This window comes from Hibiscus syriacus, unplaced genomic scaffold (genome assembly GCF_006381635.1).
Source record: "Hibiscus syriacus cultivar Baekdansim isolate YM2019G1 unplaced genomic scaffold, ASM638163v2 tig00112857_pilon, whole genome shotgun sequence".
Lineage (NCBI taxonomy): Eukaryota > Viridiplantae > Streptophyta > Magnoliopsida > Malvales > Malvaceae > Hibiscus > Hibiscus syriacus.
Window position 1 is genome coordinate 126,389 of NW_024063412.1, and position 23,826 is coordinate 150,214.

A 23,826-nucleotide genomic window follows, 5' to 3' on the forward strand; every position below is an offset into this window, starting at 1 on the left:
CATCAAATATAGAGCTTTCTAGGTTTAATTCTTCAGCAAGAGCAACGTTCGTTAAACCGTCACCACTTCCCTATCAAAAACTAATACTACTGAATTATACATGTAAAAATTTAAAGTACAAACAAAACAAAGTTAAATGTAAATTAGATGACCTGTATTCTATATATTATATATATTACTGCACTACACTCACAAGAATGCCCGCTTATAGCACTTCAATGTCGTTAGCATATAAATTTCAAATCTTCTTTACATCCTTTCATAATCAGCAATGAAAAAAAGTTGAAGGAAAAAAAGAGATGGAGAAAAGAGCCTTCGTACACCTTGGCTAGAGAGCAGGGTTCAAATCCCCCTTCCTCTTCTTCTATAGGTGAAAAAAGATAAAAGAAAGGGAGAAAAGTGCACAAGTAACATATAGCTCTGTATTTCTTCAAGTTATTACTTTTGGGGGCAAACTATCAAATTCTAATTTTGGGAAGTTTAGTAGTAGTTAGTGTGGTAAAATGTACATGGGGACACAAATTGAATAAGAAACAATGAAATCGAGACCAGAGAGAAACATAAAATGGGTGAGGATAAAGATGGAAGCTTGAATTACCTTGAAAAGAGAAGCATAACTCTCAGCGTGTTGAATCTCAGAGAAATGGCGGCTCCATCAATTCCAATCGAATTCAAAAGAAATGATGGTCTGATTGTTGTTGCAGCAGCAATGCCAATACGAATTGTTGGATTGATGGCTCGAAAATGGCCTGTTTTGAGCAGCAACAACAACAACACTCTAATTTAAACCTAAAACAAAGCTCAAATTAGATAATTTGTTGGGAGGGAGATCGATACAACAAAAGGGTTTTAGGCGAGGCATTGAAATTGATTATCCCACACCACATACATCCTTTTCTCCAACTCTCTGATGTGTATTAGTATGAGTTCAGTTTTTTGTTTTCTCTTTAGAGTTGTGGGTTTCTATGGAATGAAGGATAACATGGGCAGTGAATTCAAGTGTATAAATATACATATTATAAAATCTATCGGTATTGTCTAGGCAGTGAAGTGTAATAGTCCAGTTCATATCATCGAGTAGAAGAACCTCAGCCCAAACAACCAAAGCTTAGATCAATTTACCACTGTTGGATTGATGGTTATATATTTTTTAAAATTATTAAAATTAGAAGAACAAGTAGAGAGATAAGGATGTTGCGGAAGACGACTATCGGATAGAGCAAAATCGCAACTGATAATTTGAGAAAATAAAAATGAAGATAAATAAGATAGAAATTTTACGTGGAAAACCCCTAAATAATATAGGGCAAAAACCATGGGCAACGGTAGAAGAAATTAACTATGAGAAAATAAGAATTACAACTTCTCTCGATTTACCAAGGAGAAAAAAATGATAATTCTCTCTTGGTAAAAAAGAGAAAAATAACTCTCAAGAAATTCTCTAGTATTGGGAGAAATCTAGAATGATTTGGGATGATTTTGAAGCTAAATGAGCTAGGGTATTTATAGTTGAAGTTTAAGGACTAATCTTATAAATACCCTAAAGTCTATGGACTAAAGTTTATGATTTTACCATTCCAAAATTCAACAATTTCAACCACCTAATTGCATGTGCACCGAAATCACCTAAAAACAAAATAGAAAGTGGTCAACTTGTTGATTGAGATATCACCAAAAGTTGCCTTGTCCACTTGTTGGCTGACTTTTCAACAATCTCCCACTTGAAAATTTGATTGGAACAATCATATCTTCACACCATTCTTTCTACCTTATACCATTCATATTGCTTACGTTTCTGATAGGCCACAAGAGGATCGACACCAAGTAAATTTATCAGCATTGATCGTATTCGTCATGAAATCTATTATATTGTCTTTGGTATGTATCTTCTGCATATCTACCGTTTCTTCTTCCACCTTTTCACGAATGAAATGGTACTGAACTCGTATGTGTTTTGTCCTTGAATGAAATGTTGGATTCCTTGCTAGATGCAAGGCGCTTTGACTATCACAAAACATAGAGACATACTCTTGATTGTACCCAAGCTCATCCAATAGCATCTTTAACCAAATTTTTTTTTATTGGCTTGTGTAGCTGCTACATATTCTGCCTCTATTGTGGAAGTAGCCACAATTGACTGCAATTTTGAAACCCAACTTACAGCTCCACCAGCAACTTTAAACACATATCCTGTATTGCTTTTATCCAAATCCCCTGTATAGTCAGAATCAACATACCCATTGATAAGTAAATTTGATCCTCCGTAACTTAATGTAACATTTGAGGTCCTTTTGATGTATCTCAGGATCCTCTTTACTATATTCCAATGCTCTTTGTATGGATTTACCATGTACCGACTAATCACTCTCACTGATTGTGCAATGTCTGGTCTTGTACATATCATAGCGAACATTAAACTTCCCACTGCCGATGCATACGGTACTCGAGACATCTCTATCATCTCTTCTTCACTGCTAGGACTCATACTGGAGGATAATTTGAAGTTGATAGGAAGAGTGGTATAAATTGACATACAATCTTGCATGTTGAATCTTGACAAGATCTTCTTCAAGTAATTCTTTTGTGAAAGCCAAATCTTCCTATTACTTCTATCTCGTGAATTTGCATCCCTAAAATCTTGTTTGTTGATCCCAAGTCCTTCATTTCAAATTCTCTAGCCAGTTATGCCTTCAATTTTTCAATATGATCTTTGTTGGGTCCTGCAACTAACATGTCATCCACATACAACATCAATATAACAAAATTGTTATCACCAAACCTCTTGAAATAAGCACAAGGGTCTGCGTTAAGTATGTTGTATCTAAGGCACATGATGAAGGAATCATATCTCTTATATCAATACCTCGGCACCTGCTTTAAACCGTACAGATATTTGTTCAACCTGCAAACCAAGTTCTTCTTTTCTTTTTCTTCAAAACCTTCAGGCTAGAGCATATAAATCTCTTCTTCAAGATTTCCATGAAGAAAATTTGTTTTAACATCTAGCTGCTCTATATGTAAGTTCAATGTAGCACACATTGCCAAGACTACTCGAACTGTTGTTAGTCGAACCACAGGAGAAAATATTTCATTGAAATCAATATCTTCTTTTTGAGCATATCCTTTGACCACCAGTCTTGCACAATACCTCTCCGCTTGATCGTCACCATTTCGCTTGATTTTGAAGACCAATTTGTTACCAATTGGCTTCCTTCCTTGTGATAGTGGCACAAGGTCCCATGTATTATTTTTATGAAGAGCTTCAATTTCTTCTTCCATCGGCATCATCCACAGTGAAGTATCTGAGCTGTTTATTATCTCCTGGTATGTTGATGGCTCACCATCCTCTTTTAAAAGGCAGTATACAATATTACCTTCTATAACATAATCTGAGTGCCAATTGAGACGTCTTCTCACACGATTTGATTGACAAGTTGTTGGAGCTTCAGAACTCTTTGGTTCTTGTTCATCATGTGTTGGTTCTGCTTCAGAAGAATCTCCTTGTTCAAACTCTTTTTCCACATGTATCTGTGTAGCTCTGACTTTTCAGCACTACCATCTTCTTTTCTTTGTAGCTTATCTTCTACAAAGATAACATCCCTGCTATTGATCACTTTGTGGGCAGTGGGATCCCACAAGCGATACCCCTTTACTCCATCAGCATACCCCAAGAATTTGTATTTCCTGGATTTTGGATACAACTTTGAAATTTCTTAGGAGTTGTACATCACATACACAATACTTCCAAATACATGGAGGTTTGAATAATCAGCTGGTTTACCAGTCCACATCTCTATTGGTGTCTTCAGCTCTATTGCAGTTGATGGAGCTCGATTCACCAAATAACAGGCGGTATTGACTGCTTCTGTCTAGAATGATTTTTCTAGGCCTGCATCCCTCAACATTGCTCTTGTTCTTTCTAACAAGGTACTTTTCATCCGCTCTGCCACTCCATTTTGTTGAGGAGTATTCGCCACTGTGAACTGTCTTTTGATGTCTTTTTTCCTACAAAAGTCATCAAATTATTCGCTTGTGTATTCTCCTCCATTATCTGTTCTGAAACACTTGATCTTATTTCCAGAATCAAGTTCCACCCACGCTTTAAAGTTTTTGAAAGTTGAAAACACGTCTAACATTTTCTTAATAGGGTATACCCAACATCTCCTGGAGTAGTCATCAATAAATGAGACAAAGTATTTTGCTCCGTCTAGGGATGTAACTGGTGCTTACCATACATCAGAGTGAACCAATTCTAGAACATTTTTGCCTCTAGAATTTGATATGTTGAATTTCAACCGGTGTTGCTTACTTGTTATGCAATGCTCACACAAAGTAAGTGATACCTTTGTTAAGCCTGGAAATAGATTTTTCTCCACAAGGACTTTCATTCCTTGTTCTGATATGTGTCCAAGTTTCTGATGTCATAGCATTGCAGAATCTGAACTACATGAGGCAACAAAGGCTTCTGCTTCTAGCAAAGTCTCTCCCTTTAGCATGTACAAGTTTGCTACTATCTTTTCGCCTTCATCACCACAAGCGCTCCACGGAACACCTTCATGATTCCTTTCCGTATTTCAATCTTGCTTGCATTATTATCCAACAATCCGTAGGATAATAAATTTTTCTTCAGGTCTTTCACGTGCTGTACATCTCGAACAATTTTAATTGTTCCATCATACATCTTCAATTTGATGGTTCTAACGCCAACGATCTCTAAGGCATGATTATTGCAACTATACACAGATCATCCTGAGATGTTCATAATGATGGAACCATTCTCTTCTTGAGGTCATGTGATGTGTTGCTCCCGATTCAATGAGTCATATATTTACAAATCTTTTTATGCATTCCACGGTGGTTGACGCTTCACAGTATAGAGCATCTCCATCATCTGAAGTGTTTGCGGTGTTGCCTTGTGGATTGGAGTTTTTATTTAGACTCCAACAATCCTTCTTCAAGTGACCCTTCTTTCCACAATTGTAGCATTTTAAATTCTTCTTGTTTCTCGACTTCGATCTACCATGTTTGTGACTGTTGCTTTGGAAACGTTCTGTTGATCTCCCTCTCATCGTTGTCAACGCTTTTACATGTTGCAGATTTACTTGTCTGTCTTCCTTGTTCTTGCGCCGATTTTCTTCTTGTGCCGATTTTCTTCTTGTATAATAGCAGCTGCAACGTCATCGAATACTAGACTGGTGACATTATTGTTTGTCAAGTTAATGATGAGTTGATCATACGAATCAGGTAGACTTTGAAGTAGAAGTCCAGCACGTTCTTGTTCTCCTATTGTACATCTTAAGGATATAAGTTGAGAAAATAACGTGTTCAGTGTGTTTAAGTGCTCTGTCACTGAAGTAGATTCTGGCATACGGAGAGTGTACATTTTCCTCTTAAGGAAAATTTTATTGTGCAACGATGTGGCCTAGTACAGTTTGATGAGATGATCTCATATCTCCTTTGCAGTTTTCTTCTCCTCGATGCTTGACAATACTTCATCTGCTAATGCTAGATGAAAGTTTGTCATAACATTCTCGTCCATTTTGGTCCATTTTTTGTCATCTGTGACATCTACCGGCCTTTCACTAATAGCCGCTAGACAACCGTCTTTCCTCAGGATGGTCTTCATCTTCAATTTCACAATGAGAAATTTCTCTCATTGAACTTTTCAATATTAAATTTCGTTATCATAGCTTCTATTACAAATAGCTCTCACTATTTCACTATCGTGAATAGTTCTCTAGAACCTTCAAAGAATGGGTAATACCTTTTTACTTTCTTATGTTTGAGGATTCACCTTTTGGTGGCAACCACAAAGACAATAAGCAGATATTACACACTCAAATCTGACTCTGATACCAATTGTTGAGGAAGACGATTATCGGATAGAGCAAAATCGCAACTGATAATTTGAGAAAATAAAAATGAAGATAAAGAAGACATAAATTTTACGTAGAAAACCCTAAATAATATAGGGTAAAAACCACGGGCAACGGTAGAAGAAATTCACTATGAGAAAATAAGAATTACAACTTCTCTCGATCTACCAAGGAGAAAACAGTGATAATTCTCTCTTGATAAAAAAGAGAAAAACAACTCTCAAGAAACTCTTCTCTAGTATTGGGAGAAAGCTAGAATGATTTGGGATGATTTTGAAGCTAAATGGGCTAGGGTATTTATAGTTGAAGCTTAAAGACTAATCTTATAAATACCATAAAGTCTAGAGACTAAAGTTTGTGATTTTACCATTCCAAAATTCAACAATTTCAGCCACCTAATTATATGTACACCGAAATCACCTAAAAACAAAATAGAAAGTGGCCAACTTGTTGCTCGAGATATCACCGAAAGTTGCCTTGGACACTTGTTGGCTGACTTTTCAACAAGGGATACAGTATTACAAGGACTGACACTGCATGTTGAGGTACATAATCGAGAATTGGCATCTTTTATTTTGGCGATTTTCCCGATATATCACCGTTGAACAGTATATTTCCCGATCATGCACCGTTCAGACTATATTTCCCGATCTAACACCATTTGCAGAAATGTGCAACCCCTGCAACGCGCTTTACGCTGATTTGGTGCCACGTGGGGTAAGGCGCTCCCCCTGAAGCGCGCCTTACGCTGACATGGTGTACACGTGTGTAAAGCGCGACCCCGGGGGGGCGCCTTAGGCCACCTAGGAGTATAGCGCAGGGTAGGGGTCGCGCCTTACCTTTAACACAATTATATTAGGCGCGGAACATGGGTCGCGTCTTAGTTTTATCTGATATAATTATGTAAGATGCGGTGCAGGTACCGCGTCTTGTAGCTTTTCCCGGCTATAAATACCCTTCCCCCGGGGTAACTCCTCACATCTCCTCTCGATTAAAAAAAATTAATACAACAATCCGACAATCTTCTCATATTTAATTCAGAAGTTCGTGCGATTTTTCGTTATAAGGTAATTTTGTGATAAATTTTTTTATTATACTTATTGTTTATTATGATTATTTGAAAAAAATATTATACTAATTTTTGTCAATATTAAATAAATTAAATACTTAAATAAATATTATAAGAGTATTTGAGAGAAATTGAGAGAAGTTGAGAGAATTTAGATGTTGCTGGTCAGTTTCTAAAATAACCCCATTTTCGTTATTATTCTAAACGATTCCACTTACACTGCTACTCAGATGATCTGCATTAAATAGATGGTTTACTCTCGTTTTTGGTGCAATTTTGGATTCTCTTAATTGTTGCTTCAAGTCTCTTCATTTCATACTTCAATGCCTTCAGTATTGCTATGTTTTTATGGGTTATTCATTTGGTTCCTCTTCCATTAAGTATAATTATGGTCTCCTTTCGGCATTGACTATTATGGAAGTCTTATGGAGTCCGTGACTCTACACGGGTTTGGGTTGGATTTCTTGGTTCCATCGGTAATTTGGATAACAAATTGTTGTTATAGTTAACTTGCATGTGATGTATACCGTTCTAATATGTTATTTTCTGGTTATGGTATTTAGTGATAGTCAGTCTCTAATTCCAGCCAGCATAAGATCTATTTCATTGATTGATTTCCATCTTGTTACCGAGCTTGTTTGTTTTACTACAATGGGTTTTCATGTTCAGTGAAGCTGCTCGACTGGGGTGAGGAGGGCCACAGGACGGAATCTGAGATTACCGCCCAAAGGGCAGCCTTTTCCCAAGAAGTTGCTGTCTGGCATAAACTTGAGCATCCCAATGTTACTAAGGTCAATTTCAACTTAAGAAGAGCTGCTTTTTCCTTTTCCTTTACTATTATTCGCGATAACAAATGCAGTTGGATCTTTTTCCTATCAAGATCTGTACATGAATGCTTGAAGATATGCTTATGCGACCATGACTCAAAGCTCACTAGTATTGCTTTTTATTTCCTCACCTGTTTCTGCCACCATGTTGAAACTCTCTGGACAAAACCATGAATGAATGCTAGAGAAGATTAACTTCCCAACAAAGTGAATATATATCTGAAGAGACGCATGACTTGTAACTATACTGTTTTAGCGGTCCCTTAACTTCTGTTTAGTTTGTTATTCTTACTAATTCAGGTTTATGCTTTCCAGTTTATAGGGGCAGCGATGGGCTCATCAGGGCTACAGATACAAACCGAGAATGGCCAAATAGGCTTGCCAAATAGTGTGTGTTGTGTTGTTGTGAAATATCTTCCCGGAGGTGCTCTAAAATCTTACCTTATAAAGAACAGGAGAAGAAAGTTAGCTTTCAAAGTGGTTGTTCAACTTGCCCTTGATCTTGCAAGAGGGTAAATTAACACACACACACATATCCCCATTTCCTACTTGTAGTTTCTTTTCTTTTTAATAAAAAAAATAGTTTCTTTTCTTTATTGTATTCTAGTTCTTTTACTGCTCAAGCATATAGTATACATCTTATAATTTTCTCTAACATTAGACTTAAAAGGGGCATCTATTATTTTGTAGGTTGTGCTACCTTCATTCGCAGAAGATTGTTCACAGAGATGTAAAGACAGAGAATATGTTATTAGACAAGACACGTACGGTGAAAATTGCTGATTTCGGGTTGCTCGTGTGGAAGCTTCAAATCCAAATGACATGACCGGGGAGACTGGAACCCTTGGCTACATCCAGAGGTATGGATGTTATTTTTTAGTTTTACTACTTTTTCACAGATGGGAAGTTTTAGCTTTGGAGCTATTTCAGTAACGTATTGGTTCTGAATCTGTGATTTTTTTGTTTAGCTAATTAGATCTAAAGTGAAGTAAAGAGTAAAAAACTATGGTTTAAATGATTAGTTACTCATTAAATGGGAGAGCTTTTCAGGTTCTCAACGGCAACCCATATAACAGGAAATGTGATGTATACAGTTTCAGGATATGTTTGTGGGAGATATATTGTTGTGACATGCCATATCCTGACCTTAGTTTTGCTGAAGTGACATCGGTTGTGGTTCGTGTTAGGAAAATAAACCGAGTACAAGTAATTTTCCTATAACTAGATTAGTGAGAATGCGAATTAAAAGCGGAAAAATAATACCCGAAAATTGATAATGGAGTTCAGCCAATTGTGCTTACGTCTCCGGGCTGCTGCAGATCTTTTACTAAGAGAAAAATTTACAGGTGTTTACAAAATACTCACTACTCACAAGAAAGCTCTCTGGTATAGGAAGAAAGAAATGTTTTGGGATGATTTTGAAGCTAAATGGGCAAGGGTATTTATAGTAGAAACTTATGGACTAATCTTTGAAAATACCCTAAAGTGCAATGACTAAAGTGAATTTACCCATTCCTATTTTCAACAAACATCTACCAAAATTTTACCAAACTTTGAAAAACATTTTTCAAATAAACATTTACCAAACTTTGAAAAAACATTTTCCAAAGTTGGTTGCCAAACTTTGAAACTTTTAACAATCTCCCACTTGAAGACTGATTTTAATATGTCTTCACACCTCGATCAATGCAGCAGCATGTCTGGTCTTGTTATTCTAGCATGCCAACTGAAGCTGAACACAACTTCAGTTTGTCCGTAGTCACCGTCTTTGTCAACATGTCTGCCGGATTTTGAGCTCCACTAATCTTTTCAAGTTTCAAAATCCCATCTTCCATAAGAGACCGGATAAAATGATATCTCAATTGTATGTGCTTTGTCCTGGAATGAAAAGACGATTCTTTGCTAGATGGATAGCACTTTGACTGTCGCAATACAAGATATTGTTTTCTTGTTTCTTGCCTAACTCTTCTAAGAAACTTTGGAGCCAAACCATCTCCTTGCTGGCTTCCGTAACAGCGCCATATTCTACTTCAGTTGTGGAGAGAGCAACTATCTTCTGTAGTTGAGAAACCCAACTCACTGCAGTTCCTCCTAGAGTATAGACATACCCTGTAGTGCTCCTTCTGATGTCGACATTTCCGGCTAAGTCAGCATCTACATAGCATGTCAGTATCGTATCTCCACCTTTGAAACAAAGTGTTTTGTTTGTAGTACACCGCAGATATCTGAGGATCCATTTGACTGCTTCCCAATGTGCATTGCCTAGATTATTCATGTACCTGCTAACAACTCCCACTGCTTGAGCAATATCTGGTCTGGTACAAACCATGGCATACATCAGACTTCCAATTGCTGAGGCATACGGCACCTTCACCATGTGTGCACGTTCTTCCTCTGTCTTTGGTGATTGGTCTTTGGAGAGTCTGAAATGAACACCTAAAGGTGTACTTACTGGTTTAGCATCTAGCATGTTGAACCTGGAGAGTACTTTGTTGATGTACTCAGCCTGTGATAACATCAAAGTCCCCGACTTTGTGTCTCTCTTGATCCTCATCCCAAGAATCTGCTTTGCAGCGCCCAGATCCTTCATAGCAAACTGCTTTGACAATTTTTGCTTCAAGTTTATAATCTCTTGCATGTTTGAGCCTGCAACGAGCATGTCATCAACGTACAACAATAAAATAATGAATCTATTGTCGAACCTCTTGATGTAACAACAATGATCTGCTTGGCATCTGGTAAAACCACTGCTACTCATGAAACTATCGAACTTCTTGTACCACTGTCTAGGAGCTTGTTTTAAACCATACAAGCTCTTCTTCAACCTGCATACCAGGTTTTTCTTGCATGCCTCTATGAAGCCTTCTGGCTGCCTCATATAGATCTCTTCCTCCAAATCACCATGAAGGAAAGTTGTCTTTACATCTAACTGCTCAAGATGTAAATTCTCCGCAGCTACAATTTTCAACACCAGTCTGATTGTAGACAGTTTTACGACTGGAGAGAAAATTTCATTGTAGTCAATACATTCTTTTTGCTTAAAACCTTTGACAACCAATCTTGCTTTGTAGCGTTTTCTCCCATCATGTTCTTCTTTGATCCTGTAAATCCACTTGTTATAGAGCGCTTTCTTGCCTGGTGGTAATTCAGCTAATTCCCACGTCTGATTTGACATAAGCGAGTCCATCTCATCTTTCATGGAAGACTCCCACTTGACTGAATCCTCCACCTGCATTGCTTTATCATAGCACTCTGGTTCACCATTTTCAGTCAGCAACAAATAGTGCAAAGAAGGCGAATACCGTTGGGTTGGTTTAGGAATTCTGGAGGAGCGTCTCAATTCTGGTGTGTGTGGTTCTTCTTGAACTGCTTCAGGATTGATCTGAACATCATTTCCAGAAATCTCCTCGAACTCAACAAATTCCTTTGTTTCAGCTCGGTATTACTTGATTCTGCGGTTGACCTATCTTTGTACATCACATTTTCATTGAAAATGACGTCTCTGCTTCTGATGATCTTTCGATTTTCGTAGTCCCAAAATCGGTAACCGAACTCATCACCACCGTAACCAACAAAGACGCATTTGTTGGACTTGGCATCAAGTTTACTTCTTTCAGCAGAGTTTATGTGTACATAAGAAATACAACCAAACACTCTTAAGTGTGAAAGGTTTATTTCTTTCTTGCTCCAAGCTTCCTCTGGTATTCCGCCATCCAAAGGAACTGAGGGCCCACGGTTGATCAGGTAAGCTGCAGTGTTGATAGCTTCAGCCCATAGAAATTTAGGCAATCCGACATGTATCCTCATGCTTCTGGCACGTTCATTCAGAGTTCTGTTCATGCGCTCTGCTACGCCATTCTGCTGCGGTGTTATGGGAACTGTTGTCTCCATCTTGATCCCATTGTTTGCGCAGAAAACTCTGAAACTACTGTCTCTGTACTCTCCTCTATTGTCAGACCTCAACCGCTTGACTTTCAAACCAGTCTCATTTTCCACCATGGCCTTCTATTTTCTGAAGGTATCAAAGACTTCTGATTTCTTCTTCAGAAAATAAACCCACACCTTCCTTGTTGAATCATCGATGAAGGTGACATAATATAGTGAGCCTACAAGAGATGGAACAGGGGATGGTCCCCATACATCAGTATGAACCAATTCTAACCTTTCTGCCTTGGGAGTCTTGCCAATCTTTGTAAAACTGACTTTCTTTTGTTTTCCAAAGATGCAATCCTCGCATAGTCCGACATCTATATTCTTTAGATCCGGCAGCTTCCCTTTTGACAGAAGTATCTTCATTCCTTTCTCGCTCATATGGCCGAGCCTTTGGTGCCATAGGTTTGATTTTCCATCAACATCTGCTACTGCAATGATATTCTCTAAATTTGAGGTTACATAGAGAGTACCGGTCTTCTTACCACGAGCAATGACGAGTGCTCATCTGGTAATCTTCTATTCACAGCCTGAAAAAGTTGTACTATATCCTTCTCCATCAAGCTGTCCAACAGAAATCAGATTTCTTTTGAGGCCAGGAATATGTCTCACTCCTGTCAGCTTCCAGGTGGTCTGGTTTGGCAGCTTTAGTCGGATGTCTCCTTTTTCGACGATCTTCAAGGTTTCATCATCAGCTAGATGAACCTTCCCAAAATCACCACTGACATAGTTCTCCATGATTTCTCGGCATGGGGTGGAGTGGAAAGATGCCCCTGAATCCAAGATCCATGATTCAATCGGACTGTTGACGCTTAAAATCATGGCATCACCTGTCTCCTCCGTCATGTTGGCAGATTCCTGTGCGCCGGTATTTTTCTTCGGTGCTCGGCAATCTATTTTGAAGTGACCCTTCTTGCCGCAATTATAACAGGTAAAATCTTTATTTCCTGTTCTTGATTTGCCCCTTCTGGATTTTGATCTGCCACGATTTGAATTTCTTTCTGAAGTTCTCCCTCTAGACTCCGTGTGCAAGGCTGAGGAGGTTGATGCTTCACCTGATTCTCTTCGTCGAATTTCTTCACTCAATACCAGATCCCGAACATCGTCGAATTTTAATTTGCTGTTTCCCGACGAACTGCTGACTGCTGTAACAGTAGCATTCCAACTATCTGGTAGAGATGATAAGAGAATTAAAGCTCGAACTTCATCATCAAACTCAATTTCCACTGAACTCAACTGAGTTGTGATTGTGTTGAGTTCATTTAGGTGTTGTGCCACCGATGCCCCTTCCGCCATCCGCAAATTGAATAATCGCCTCATCAAATGAACTTTGTTTGAGGCCGATGGCTTCTCGTACATACTGGAGAGAGCCGCCATAAGACCCGCCGTGGTCTTTTCCTTTGCTATGTTAAATGCAACATTGCTGGATAACGTCAGTCGGATAACTCCGAGGGCTTGTCTGTCGAGAAGAGCCCAATCTTCATCCTTCATGCCCTCTGGTTGCTTTCCTGAGAGAGGTTGATATAGATTTTTCTGGTACAAAAAATCTTCAATCTGCATCTTCCAAAAGCCAAAGTCCGCACCATCGAACTTTTCAATTTTCACCTTCCCTTCGTCTGCAGCCATCGCTCCCACTCGAATCTGGCTTCGTTTGGATCGTTTCTGACAATTCTTGCGAATCACCGTGTATTAGAACACCACCGTCGACAAACTCGTATCGCCGACCGAATTTCACTATTCACGAAATTCACTATTCACGTGAATAGTAATGAATAGTAACCTCGCAGAAAATTTGACAAAATTCACAACCAAAAGCTCTGATTACCGATTGTTAGGAAAATAAACCGAGTACAAGTAATTTCTCTATAACCAGATTAGTGAGAATGCGAATTAAAAGCGGAAAAATAATACCCGAAAATTGATAACGGAGTTCAGCCAATTGTGCTTACGTCTTCGGGCTGCTGCAGATCTTTTACTAAGAGAGAAAATTTACAGGTGTTTACAAAACACTCATTACTCACAAGAAAGCTCTCTAGTATAGGAAGAAAGAAATGTTTTGGGATTATTTTGAAGCTAAATGGGTAAGGGTATTTATAGTAGAAACTTGGGGACTAATCTTTGAAAATACCCTAAAGTGCAATGACTAAAGTGAATTTACCCATTCCTATTTTCAACAAACATCTACCAAAATTTTACCAAACTTTGAAAAACATTTTTCAAAGAAACATTTACCAAACTTTGAAAAAACATTTTCCAAAGTTGGTTGCCAAACTTTGAAACTTTTAACAGTTCGTCTGGTATATTAACTTTGCTTTCTTTCCCCCCGTAGAGTAGACCATTATTGTTCCCTCCCCCTTGTTCATCGTTAATTTATGTTATCCGACAATGTCCTTACAAGGTTTCTAATTATCCTTACATTGAAACCACAGAATTTGAGACCGGAAATACCGAGATGTTGCCCCGGTTCTCTTGCAAACGTAATGAAACGATGTTGGGATGCAAACCCTGACAAGCGGCCTGAAATGGACGAGGTAGTTTCGATGCTGGAAGCCATAGACACATCAAAAGGTGGAGGTATGATTCCCATCGATCAACAGCGGGGCTGCTTTTGCTTCCGGAGGTATCGAGGGCCTTAAAGAACTACTCCAAAATGCATACAAAAAGAAAAAGACTGCGAGACTGTTGTTTAAAAAGTTGAACAAGTCTAGTTTGTATTATAATGAAAACAAAAAAACGACAATCCGATCCGAGCCAAGAGGAAAAAGTGGAGTTGGAAGCTATGCCACATTCCACTTTGTTGAATGAATGTAAAGCTGTTTCCTTTGTTGTTGTATTTTTTTGTATATTTGAAGTTGATGTACGCTAGAATTAAGGTTTAGTTAGTTTATACAATCACGTTACGTGCACTTTCTCTTTTATAAGATTATTCTTTAGATGCTAAACTAATAATCGGCATTATTAAAGTTGGTTTAGCATAGATTGTAAGGTTCAATTTAAAAAGTCATCCATGTAAAGGAATATAAAAAAATAAAATGCATGTATATAATACAAGTTGTCCAGGGGTTAATTTGTCTTCAATCTCAGCATGAAAATTCAGCATTTATTGGTTCTCGGGCCATATGTGCATTATAGGCAGCAGCATCCTGATATAGGGGATGATTCAGGCCGTCTTGCACGGGATCAGCATCGTTCTCGGAGGGACTTGCATTGAAAGATGACATGCTCATTGTTGATATATCGAGTGATGCAGGGTCGCAACCGGTGACTGTGATGAACTCCCATTCAGTCAATTTCAACTGGAAAAGGATTTTCAGCAATGTGCATTAAGTAGAGATGTCAACTGGTAAGTCGGACCAGCTAAAATTTCGACCAGTATGAACATTGCAAGACCTAAACAGGCAGCAAGAAACTCAAGTTTAAGACCAACAATAAGTCATTTACCGTTGCTTCCAATGCTTTAACCTCAGCTGTTAAAATTCTGTTTTCGATGGCTGATATGTCGCACTTTTGGGTTATGTCAGCGAGACTCCGCAATACGGGTTGGTTTTCCAGTTTGAGTTGAGCAACCTAAACTAAAAATGGGATTAGTATCTGTATAGCTCGAATGAGGGAAACAACAGAAACAAAGTGAGGCATGCACTTGTGTGTGGCGTTGAGTCATTTGAGCCTGCATCCTTGTTCTAGAGCGCCTAGCAGACTCTCGATTTGATTGCAACCTAAACCCACCGCATGGATCAATGCTACGGACAATGTAGGAAAAAGAAAAGGGTAAGCAAGGGTTACCTCCTCGCACGTTTTGCATCAGTAGGATCCATTGTTCCGTTGAGCAAGGAAGGAGATCCCTTACCCTCTTTTTCAGCAGCACCTGTATATAATAGCGAAACACCAATATTATGCGCAATGAAGATGCATGCATGGTAGAAACAACAACAGCTGCACATAAGAAATGCTCTTAAACCCTTAGAAGTAGCTTCGGATCCTGGAGTATCGAATGCCTGTGATCCACTACTGTCGGCAGAGTCATGGGGTATTACAAAGGATGCCTGTTTGATATGTATAGAACCAAGAATTACAGATCCTTTTTACTAAACATAAATTCTACGCATTAGATTGTTAAAGATGACAAACTTTTCCTTCCCTAATCCCGACCCTTTATTTATTAAGGCCGTACGTCATCCAAACACATGCAAATTAGTAATAGTAATAGTAATAGTAATAGTAGTAGTAGTAGTAGTAAAAATACTTACGCTTGACCTTGCATTGGCAACAGCAGCACAAGCCAAGTAAAGGTTGTTCTTAAGAAGAGCTTGGTGGTATTCATCTGCATCCACGGGAACATTATCATTACTATTACTCTCTAAACACACATTCTCCTGATTCCCCTTGCCATCTTCGCTAGGATTCTTCTGCTCGGAAGCAGTAGGGTGCATATCATAACTGAGTTCGTCATCGTCGTTCCTCCCAGTCCTCCTAGCCTCTTCTTCTTTTCTTTCTTCGCTAAAAAACTGCCGCAGAAAATCCCAGTCGGGAGCAGTACAGTGCATAACTTCGTCATTGTCGTCTGCGGCGGAGATCTCTTGGACGGAGAAAAGGTTGTCCATTGTGTGTTTTGGTCAGCCTATCTTCCCTCGTCTTCTACATGTATACACATATATATGCTGATAGAGATTTTATCTCTCTCTTCTTTACTATATTCGTTGATTCAGAGTCGAGTCAAAAAGTGAATATCTCTTTAATTCTTCATATAAACAATTCTCACTTTTTAATTATTTCATTTATTTTTGGTAATATTAAAGTAGGCGCATTAACCAAGATTATATTTAGTTGCTGTTATCTTATCAAAAAAATTTATATTTAGTTGCTATTATAACTCCAATCATTATTTCATAAAAAAATAATGTAATAAATTTAAAATCCTTCTTCGTGACATTCATCTTCTCCAATTTTCAGCTTTTCTACCATTAACATTCTTCTTCATTCACTACTCATAAAATCCGAAATTTGGACGTCTTGCTTCTTATTTCCATCGTCAATTCCTAAACCAGATCCTCACCGCCTATGGCTCTTTGACCGTTGCCTTTGTACAACGATTACGACATGTGTCAATATGGGATTGATGAAAATATTTTTTATTAATTAATAGAATATAATAAAATATCATTTAAATAATTATTTTAATAAAAAAAGTATTTGAAATTAAAAAAATTACATCTTTTAAATTACATCTTTTCATTTAAACCTACATATAAAGAATTTGTATAATATTGTTCCAGTTAACAATATTTATGTAAAAAGTATCTAAAATAAGATATACACATTGAAAAGAAGACTACTCTTTTATGGTAATAATAATTTTCCAATAAGTAAAATTTATTTATAATAAATATTTATTGTCATTAATTATATTCATTAATATATATATATATATAACAATTTTGTGTAAAATTTATATTAATGCAGTGAGGAGGCCATTCATTCAAAGCATCTGCTACACAATATTATTTTATTTACAAAAGAATTACGACACAATTTCTAGTCGGAAGTTAAACTAATTGCGATATAGATAGGATGTAATCATTAGCTCCAGCAAAAATTAAGCTAATGTTTCAGAACTCAGATCCTGACGACTATGATTATATATTTACATGAAAAGAATCCTTGATTACCGCTATCAAACATGAACTGATTGTTCATGTGAAAATGCTGGACACCCTTGTCCAGATGAATTGTTTCATGGAACTTGAGAAGAATCTTAATTAGTGAACTAGCTTTTTGCTTGCCAGAGTTGTGCCATCCGTCGTAACTGAGTACAGTGAGCTCATGACCGAAGCGTCCTTAGCCAATACTGAGATGGTCTCGCCACCGCCGTTGTTACCGCAACACAGTTAGATGGAAACACAATGCTCCGACCACGACAATCGTTGCCGACTTAGTCCTTACATCCTAGTTATGTCACTGTAATTGTTGTCAATTCACCAACGAAATCGCATGAGCTAACGATTTTCATCCTAGATTTGCGGGATTTTAAACATTGATTTGTCGTCGATCGGTTGTCAAGTGATCACTATTTAATAAGACTTTTGGTTGTCAGGGGAGAGAGGTCGGGTGAAATTTCTTCGACGACAAAGAGTAATAGTTGGCGTGAGTTTATTGATTGAAATGAAATCTTTCAAAGTTTAAGATTATTTCAAAATTTATGTATTTTATTTTTTAAAATATATAATTTTTTTTTAATTTTATATAAAATTTTTAAAATTATCAAGATGTGACATATATTACTAACAAAAAAAAATACGTTACAACGAAAAAAAATATAAGCACTTACGTAAAAAAAAGTATAGTTAAGCCTTGATTTAATCCCAAAAACTCGATTAAAAAATCTTTTTGTTGATGGATGGGACCTTGAGTCAGGAGTAGACGCGTGAGAACTGAGAACCATGAACTTTTTTATCATTAAAAAAAATCATGTACTGAAACAGTAATTGTTAATCATGTTGAAAATTTCAATGATATCAGAAAACAAATAAAAAGGTTGATCTAACATGTTTTAGTGAAATAAATAAAAAGGAAAACAATGAACGAGTGGATCCAATTATTGACAACACAACCTTTGAGCAATAAAAGAGACAATGATTTTGTTTGATCCAGGAACTCTTGGTAGCATAACTAGAAAAGTCAGTGGTGTGTGTTTATTATGTTCCAAACGAAACAAGGCAAAGGGAAAATTACAACCATGCGGGATTCTTCAAAGGAGTAACGACAGCCTTCACCTGCAAGTAGTTATGAAGACTGTATATCCCTTTCTCCCTTCCAATGCCACTCATCTTGTACCCACCGAAAGGAATTGCGGCATCAAACACATCGAAGCAATTAACCCAAACTGTCCCCACCCTCAACGCCCTCGTCAATGTGTTTGCTGTGTCTATATTTTTGGTGAACACTCCTGCTGCTAGACCGTATCGGGTTGTGTTCGCCCTTCTAATCACTTCATCAATATCCCTGGCACCAATCAAACATGATTCATATCAACTCAAAATATTTCATATATTTAGAGCCGACGCCAATCGATACTTACTTGAACTTCAGGATAGATTGCACCGGCCCGAAGATTTCATCCTGTGCTATCAGCATATCATCCTAGTTGATAACAATGCAATGACGATGTTAAGCAATATGTTAAATAACTAATCATAAAGGTATTTATTGCTGAGGAATGATGGTTATTACCGTAACATTTGAGAAAACAGTAGGCTGGATAAAGTATCCTTTTGTTCCAAGTCTGTCACCTCCACATTCAAGGGTTGCCTTGCTTTCCTTTCCTGATCTTATGTACCTTAGAACTTTCTCAAACTGCTCCGTGTCAATCTGATATTTTTATGATATGAATAGAGACATCCGCTCAAGTGCTTCATATGTTTTGCTAAATATCGATCAAGGGAAGAAGACACAGAGCGAGAGGGGGTTAGTTAGGTATATTACCTGAGGACCTTGCTCAACACCATTCTTGAAGGGATCACCAACAATGCGTCGCAGTGCACGTGCCTTTGCTTTCTCTATGAACTCATCGTATATACGTTCATGAACGTAAGTGCGAGACCCAGCACAGCAGCATTGCCCCTGGAGAGAAAAAACATTACAAAACTATCTAAGGTGTGTCAAACGTCCTAAATTTCATATCCAACAAACCTGATTAAAGAACAAGGCAAAATGAGCAAGCTCCACGGCTTGGTCAACATCAGCATCTTCGCATACTATGAATGGCGATTTTCCTCCGAGCTCTAACGTCACCGGCTTCAGATTGCTTCTTGCAGCCGATTCAAGCACAATCTTTCCAGTATCAGTTGATCCTGTGAATGCAACCTGCAGACAAAGTTTTAATGGCATTATACATTGGTATTTCGAAAAACATACAGAATGTAACATCATAGTTTTATGGGGTATGAACCCATCAACCCATGGAACTCGATATCGACCAGAGGAACATTAAACTCTAAACGCAGGCAAGCTATTTTTCAGAGTTAAATCATAGTTTTTCTTTTTACAGAACAAGTGAGATCCATCTTCTTGCTTGGCTAGTTATTTTAGTCGCTCCCTCAAACAGAACAGTCTAAACTCTCAATTCAGTTACCATTCAGCCATAGCCCAATGAAGCTTGTTGCTTCGACGTCTTCGCATTCCATATGTGTAATTTTTTTGGTATTAACCATAGGCATAACTGAAAAACAGAATTAAGGTGTGCATTTTAACGAGGACCAGACCAGCCAATGAAGAGTAGAATGATTTTACCCGTAGCAATCTGGCATCATTTATGTACCTAGCCTTTTCTGGTCCTCTGTGAATAAAGGTTAAGTCTTAAGAGTATATGCTGCTATATTATCATGTACTTATGAAATGATATTGAAACAGAAGATCCGAAGACTGGAATTTTGATACCTTGTCTACATCCATGTGGCTGGCAAGAGCAGCACCAGCTGATGGACCATAGCCAGAAACTACATTCAAAACACCTGGAGGGAGACCAGCCTATCATAAAGAATTAAGGGAAAGTTTCAAGATGGTGATTTTGGTGATCAAAATGGTGTCAATATTGAAGTGGAAGTGATTAAGATAAATTTAACGTAGACATCTCAAAATGCATTCAGCATTTGCATGATCTATGCCCAAGACTTTTAAGACTAGTTTCATAACCAGCAAGAAACCGTGGGGTGTTGATACATTTTACTCGACTCCTGGTCCTAATTCAAAAAAAAAATATTTTCTGATTGTTATTTTGAGTACCTCTTGGAACAGCTTAGCCACATAGAGAGCAGTCAATGGAGTTTGCTCAGCAGTCTTTAAGACAATGGTATTGCCACATGCCAATGCAGGCCCAACCTTCCAAGCAAACATGAGAAGAGGAAAGTTCCATGGAATAATCTGTCCTGCAACACCTATTGGCTCATGCAATGTCTGAACGTGGTGAGGTCCATCAGCCGGAACTGTTAGCCCATGGATCTTATCTGCCCAACCTGCATAGTAGTGAAAAAGACGTACGAGCAACGGCAATTCAGATTTAGTAGCCTGCTCGTGAGGCTTTCCATTATTCCATGTCTCCAATGCCGCAAGCTCCTCACTATGTTTCTCAACCAAATCGGCAAACCGCAAAAGAATCCGTGACCGTTCCTGAAATAAAAATATTAACAAATCAGAAATCTTTTCATATAGTAAAGCCAACCCCGAATCGAAATCCTTACATAGGGAGTCATTTTCGGCCATGGTCCCTCGTCGAACGCCTCACGAGCAGCGGCGACTGCTCGATTAATATCTTCGGCATCACCTTCAGCAACACGTGCAATCACTTCTCCGGAACGGGGGTCATAGGTAGGGAATGTTTTCCCTGTTCGATCAATGTCATCAAATAACATCAGTTTCGATGCACAAAAACAAACTAAAGCTAAAAGCTCTCTTTACCTGATGCGGCATCTACAAATTTCCCATCAATTAAATGTTGAGTGTAAGATATTTGAACAGGAGGTACGACCAGATCTTCCAGAGCCGCAGCATTGCTAAACCTCTTCACACTTGCATACCTACCACTGCTTTTCCCTTGGAAAAAAAAGGAGGGGGGAAGAAGATTTATCGCTACATACAAATTTCTCAGAAGAAAATTGGGGAAATTAATTAAAAAACAGTGAGCCGGTAACTTTTCCAACTCGGCTAGAAGGATGAGAAAGGTAGACCAAATGCATTTATTGCTGAAAGGAAGCAATAAGCATGGTACTTGTGAAAAGCAATGTTTCGTTTTCTATTTTTCTCAGATTACTGCATTTAATAAAAGGACAGAGCTTGAACCTTTTTCCCACAACACACACACACACAACAAAGCTAAAACACAAGCAGATGAAACAACCAACATTTTCCTTTCTACTGTTCAATTTCTCATCAACCAAACAGAAAGTCAGAAACTACTATATTAAGGCATGCAATAATATCTAAGCTTATAAAACAAAAACTTTAAAGCAATAAAGAGAAAACAAAACTTGAACCAAATCAAATAAACAAAAGGGTAGAAGGAAGAAAAACAAAGGTGAAAGACATGAGTGAGCACCTATAGATGAAAGCAGAGAAGAAGATACAGATGATGAAGCAGAGAGTGAACAAGTGAGCAGTGAAGATATTCTGCGAGCTGCCATGGCCGCACGGGATAATCTTTCAACTCTTTTTTCTCTTGTTTCTGCTCTGACAAAAAAAGCTTTTTTTTTTACTGAAAAACGATGGGCAGAGAAACTAAAACACCTACTTCAAATGAATAGATGCATCCACCAACTTGTATGTAATCTTATAGATTTAGGGTACCCACAATTAGAGGATTTAAAAAAAAAACCTAATTCATTTTTCATATTAAAAATATACTAATTTTTACTATTTATCCAGTATTATACATTTCCTAAAAATATTAAAATTTTAATTATAAAATTATTTCCAAAATAGAAATTTTAATAATTAAATTATCAATAGTCAAAGTTTCAGAAATTACTACTCGAATATCTTATTATATTATTTTGTATAGAAGCCACTAGTTTTATTAAAATTATAAAATATCCAGAATTACAATAAAAATTTACGAGCATAATCGTAAACGTAAACTAAATTATAATTAGAACATTTTTCTATATCCATTAACACAAAAACTAGCCACTTAAATCACACAATGATCATAAAATGAAAAGGTTAAAAAACCTTATTAATGCTCGAATAAAATAAATATACGAACAAATCTAACTGCATCGTAAACGAACCATAAAAAGGAATGAAACTATTGAAAGACCACCGACAAATCGCAAATCAGAGTCAAGAGACGTGAGAAAACTATCCACGAGCACAAAATGCATATTCAAATCAATCTCATGGTCCAAAGCAGGGAATATCAGCATGATAACAAATAAGTGTTATCTTGATCTGTTACACCCCAATTTTTATTATTATTTATTTAATTTTAATTTAATATTTTTATTAACCTGCTCAACTCGTTAACCGTTGCCTTTGACAAAAAAGTCAACTTTTCGAAAAAGTCATATTTTATGTGTTTCGAAGTCCTGAGTTCGAATCTAAAGTATGTTTTTCTAAATTTAAACTCGGTAAGCTATTTTTCATTGTTTTATTTTCGGATTCAATTTGTTTTTTTCAATTAAGTTCTGTTTCTAAAGTAAATTCGTTTGCTACGCATATGAGACTTTATGAGTCATTGACTTAAAGTTGAGGGCAATCGAATGGAGTTTAAATGGTCAATCGATGTGGCTCATAAATCGAGGTAATACTTTACTACTCATTGCATATTGTATGGTACAAGTTAGGTATTGATTAATGTATAAATAAATATGATTGGGATGGGAATAAATGTTAACTATTATAAACCTATGCTAATCTCGATAAAGTGTCGAAAATGCCCTTCAGATACAAATATGACATTATTTACCTATGATAGTGGAAACGACTTGAATAAGTGAATTAATTTGGACAAACCCTGAAAATACCTTAAACTTAAGCATTGAACTGCCTCTAAAAGTCTTGGAACACAGCCCAAGCTCGTTGGTCTCTCTCTGGATACGATTGTAATACATAAATGAATAATATCATTGGGATACATGTTCTTCTCCTCAAGATTTGTTCTAATGGTGGTATGACGGTGACTGGTTCAACTAGTGTAATCAGTATTGAGAAGTTAATATTTTGAAGGATATCACCCTGAATGATTAGTGAGTACTACGGTGTTGAGATCCATTCAACCTTATTTGACCCAGAATCATGATAATTCGAGATAAATATTAAATAGGACAAATTATCAAGTATTATTTCAAAATCAAAATGATAAAAATAACCCTATAGTATAAAAGTACAAAAATGCCCTTGCAATGTAAAGACCAATATTGCCCCTAAAATTGAAAAATAAACCTGAAAGGACATATCTGGCCAAATTGCCAGAAAATGTACATATGTTTGGATTGATCAGAATTATCGAAATGTCCTTGAGTTGCAAAACAACTAAAATAACCTCTGATGTTCAAATGACCAAAATACTCTAAACCTTAAAAGAACCATAATACCTTGAACTTTATGATGACCGAAGTAATCTCAATTGTTGAAG

The 23,826-nt window shown here is 37.3% G+C and overlaps 2 protein-coding genes and 1 pseudogene across 2 annotated transcripts; 1 reads left to right on the top strand and 2 right to left on the bottom strand.

Moving 5' to 3' along the window:
• Positions 1-7,571: 7,571 nt before the first annotated feature.
• On the top strand, positions 7,572-14,370 carry LOC120184144 (annotated as a pseudogene).
• A 412-nt stretch (positions 14,371-14,782) lies between these two features.
• LOC120184145 (light-inducible protein CPRF2-like) lies at positions 14,783-16,303 on the bottom strand. Its single transcript, XM_039188692.1, has 6 exons — positions 15,950-16,303; positions 15,661-15,745; positions 15,486-15,567; positions 15,343-15,442; positions 15,144-15,269; positions 14,783-14,998 (listed from the first exon to the last, which is right to left on the bottom strand). The coding sequence occupies exons 1-6, from the start codon at positions 16,301-16,303 to the stop codon at positions 14,783-14,785; spliced, it is 963 nt and encodes a 320-aa protein (XP_039044623.1).
• A 2,008-nt stretch (positions 16,304-18,311) lies between these two features.
• On the bottom strand, positions 18,312-21,958 carry LOC120184084 (aldehyde dehydrogenase family 2 member B4, mitochondrial-like). Its single transcript, XM_039188644.1, has 10 exons — positions 21,790-21,958; positions 21,153-21,287; positions 20,936-21,078; positions 20,481-20,864; positions 20,136-20,225; positions 19,389-19,562; positions 19,182-19,319; positions 18,930-19,067; positions 18,778-18,839; positions 18,312-18,701 (listed from the first exon to the last, which is right to left on the bottom strand). The coding sequence occupies exons 1-10, from the start codon at positions 21,872-21,874 to the stop codon at positions 18,428-18,430; spliced, it is 1,623 nt and encodes a 540-aa protein (XP_039044575.1). The 5' UTR covers positions 21,875-21,958; the 3' UTR covers positions 18,312-18,427.
• Positions 21,959-23,826: the final 1,868 nt, after the last annotated feature.

Excerpts from the sequence above, each read along its gene's own strand:
- LOC120184145 (XM_039188692.1), bottom strand. The coding sequence starts at position 16,303 with ATGGACAACCTTTTCTCCGTCCAAGAGATCTCCGCCGCAGACGACAAT. Across the intron at positions 15,568-15,660 it reads ATCCGAAGCTACTTCTAAGG|GTGCTGCTGAAAAAGAGGGT; the intron begins GTTTAAGAGCAT and ends TATTATATACAG. Across the intron at positions 15,443-15,485 it reads GATGCAAAACGTGCGAGGAG|CATTGATCCATGCGGTGGGT; the intron begins GTAACCCTTGCT and ends CATTGTCCGTAG.
- LOC120184084 (XM_039188644.1), bottom strand. The coding sequence starts at position 21,874 with ATGGCAGCTCGCAGAATATCTTCACTGCTCACTTGTTCACTCTCTGCT. Across the intron at positions 20,865-20,935 it reads GGCCGAAAATGACTCCCTAT|GAACGGTCACGGATTCTTTT; the intron begins GTAAGGATTTCG and ends TTTTTATTTCAG. Across the intron at positions 20,226-20,480 it reads TGGCTAAGCTGTTCCAAGAG|GCTGGTCTCCCTCCAGGTGT; the intron begins GTACTCAAAATA and ends TCTTTATGATAG.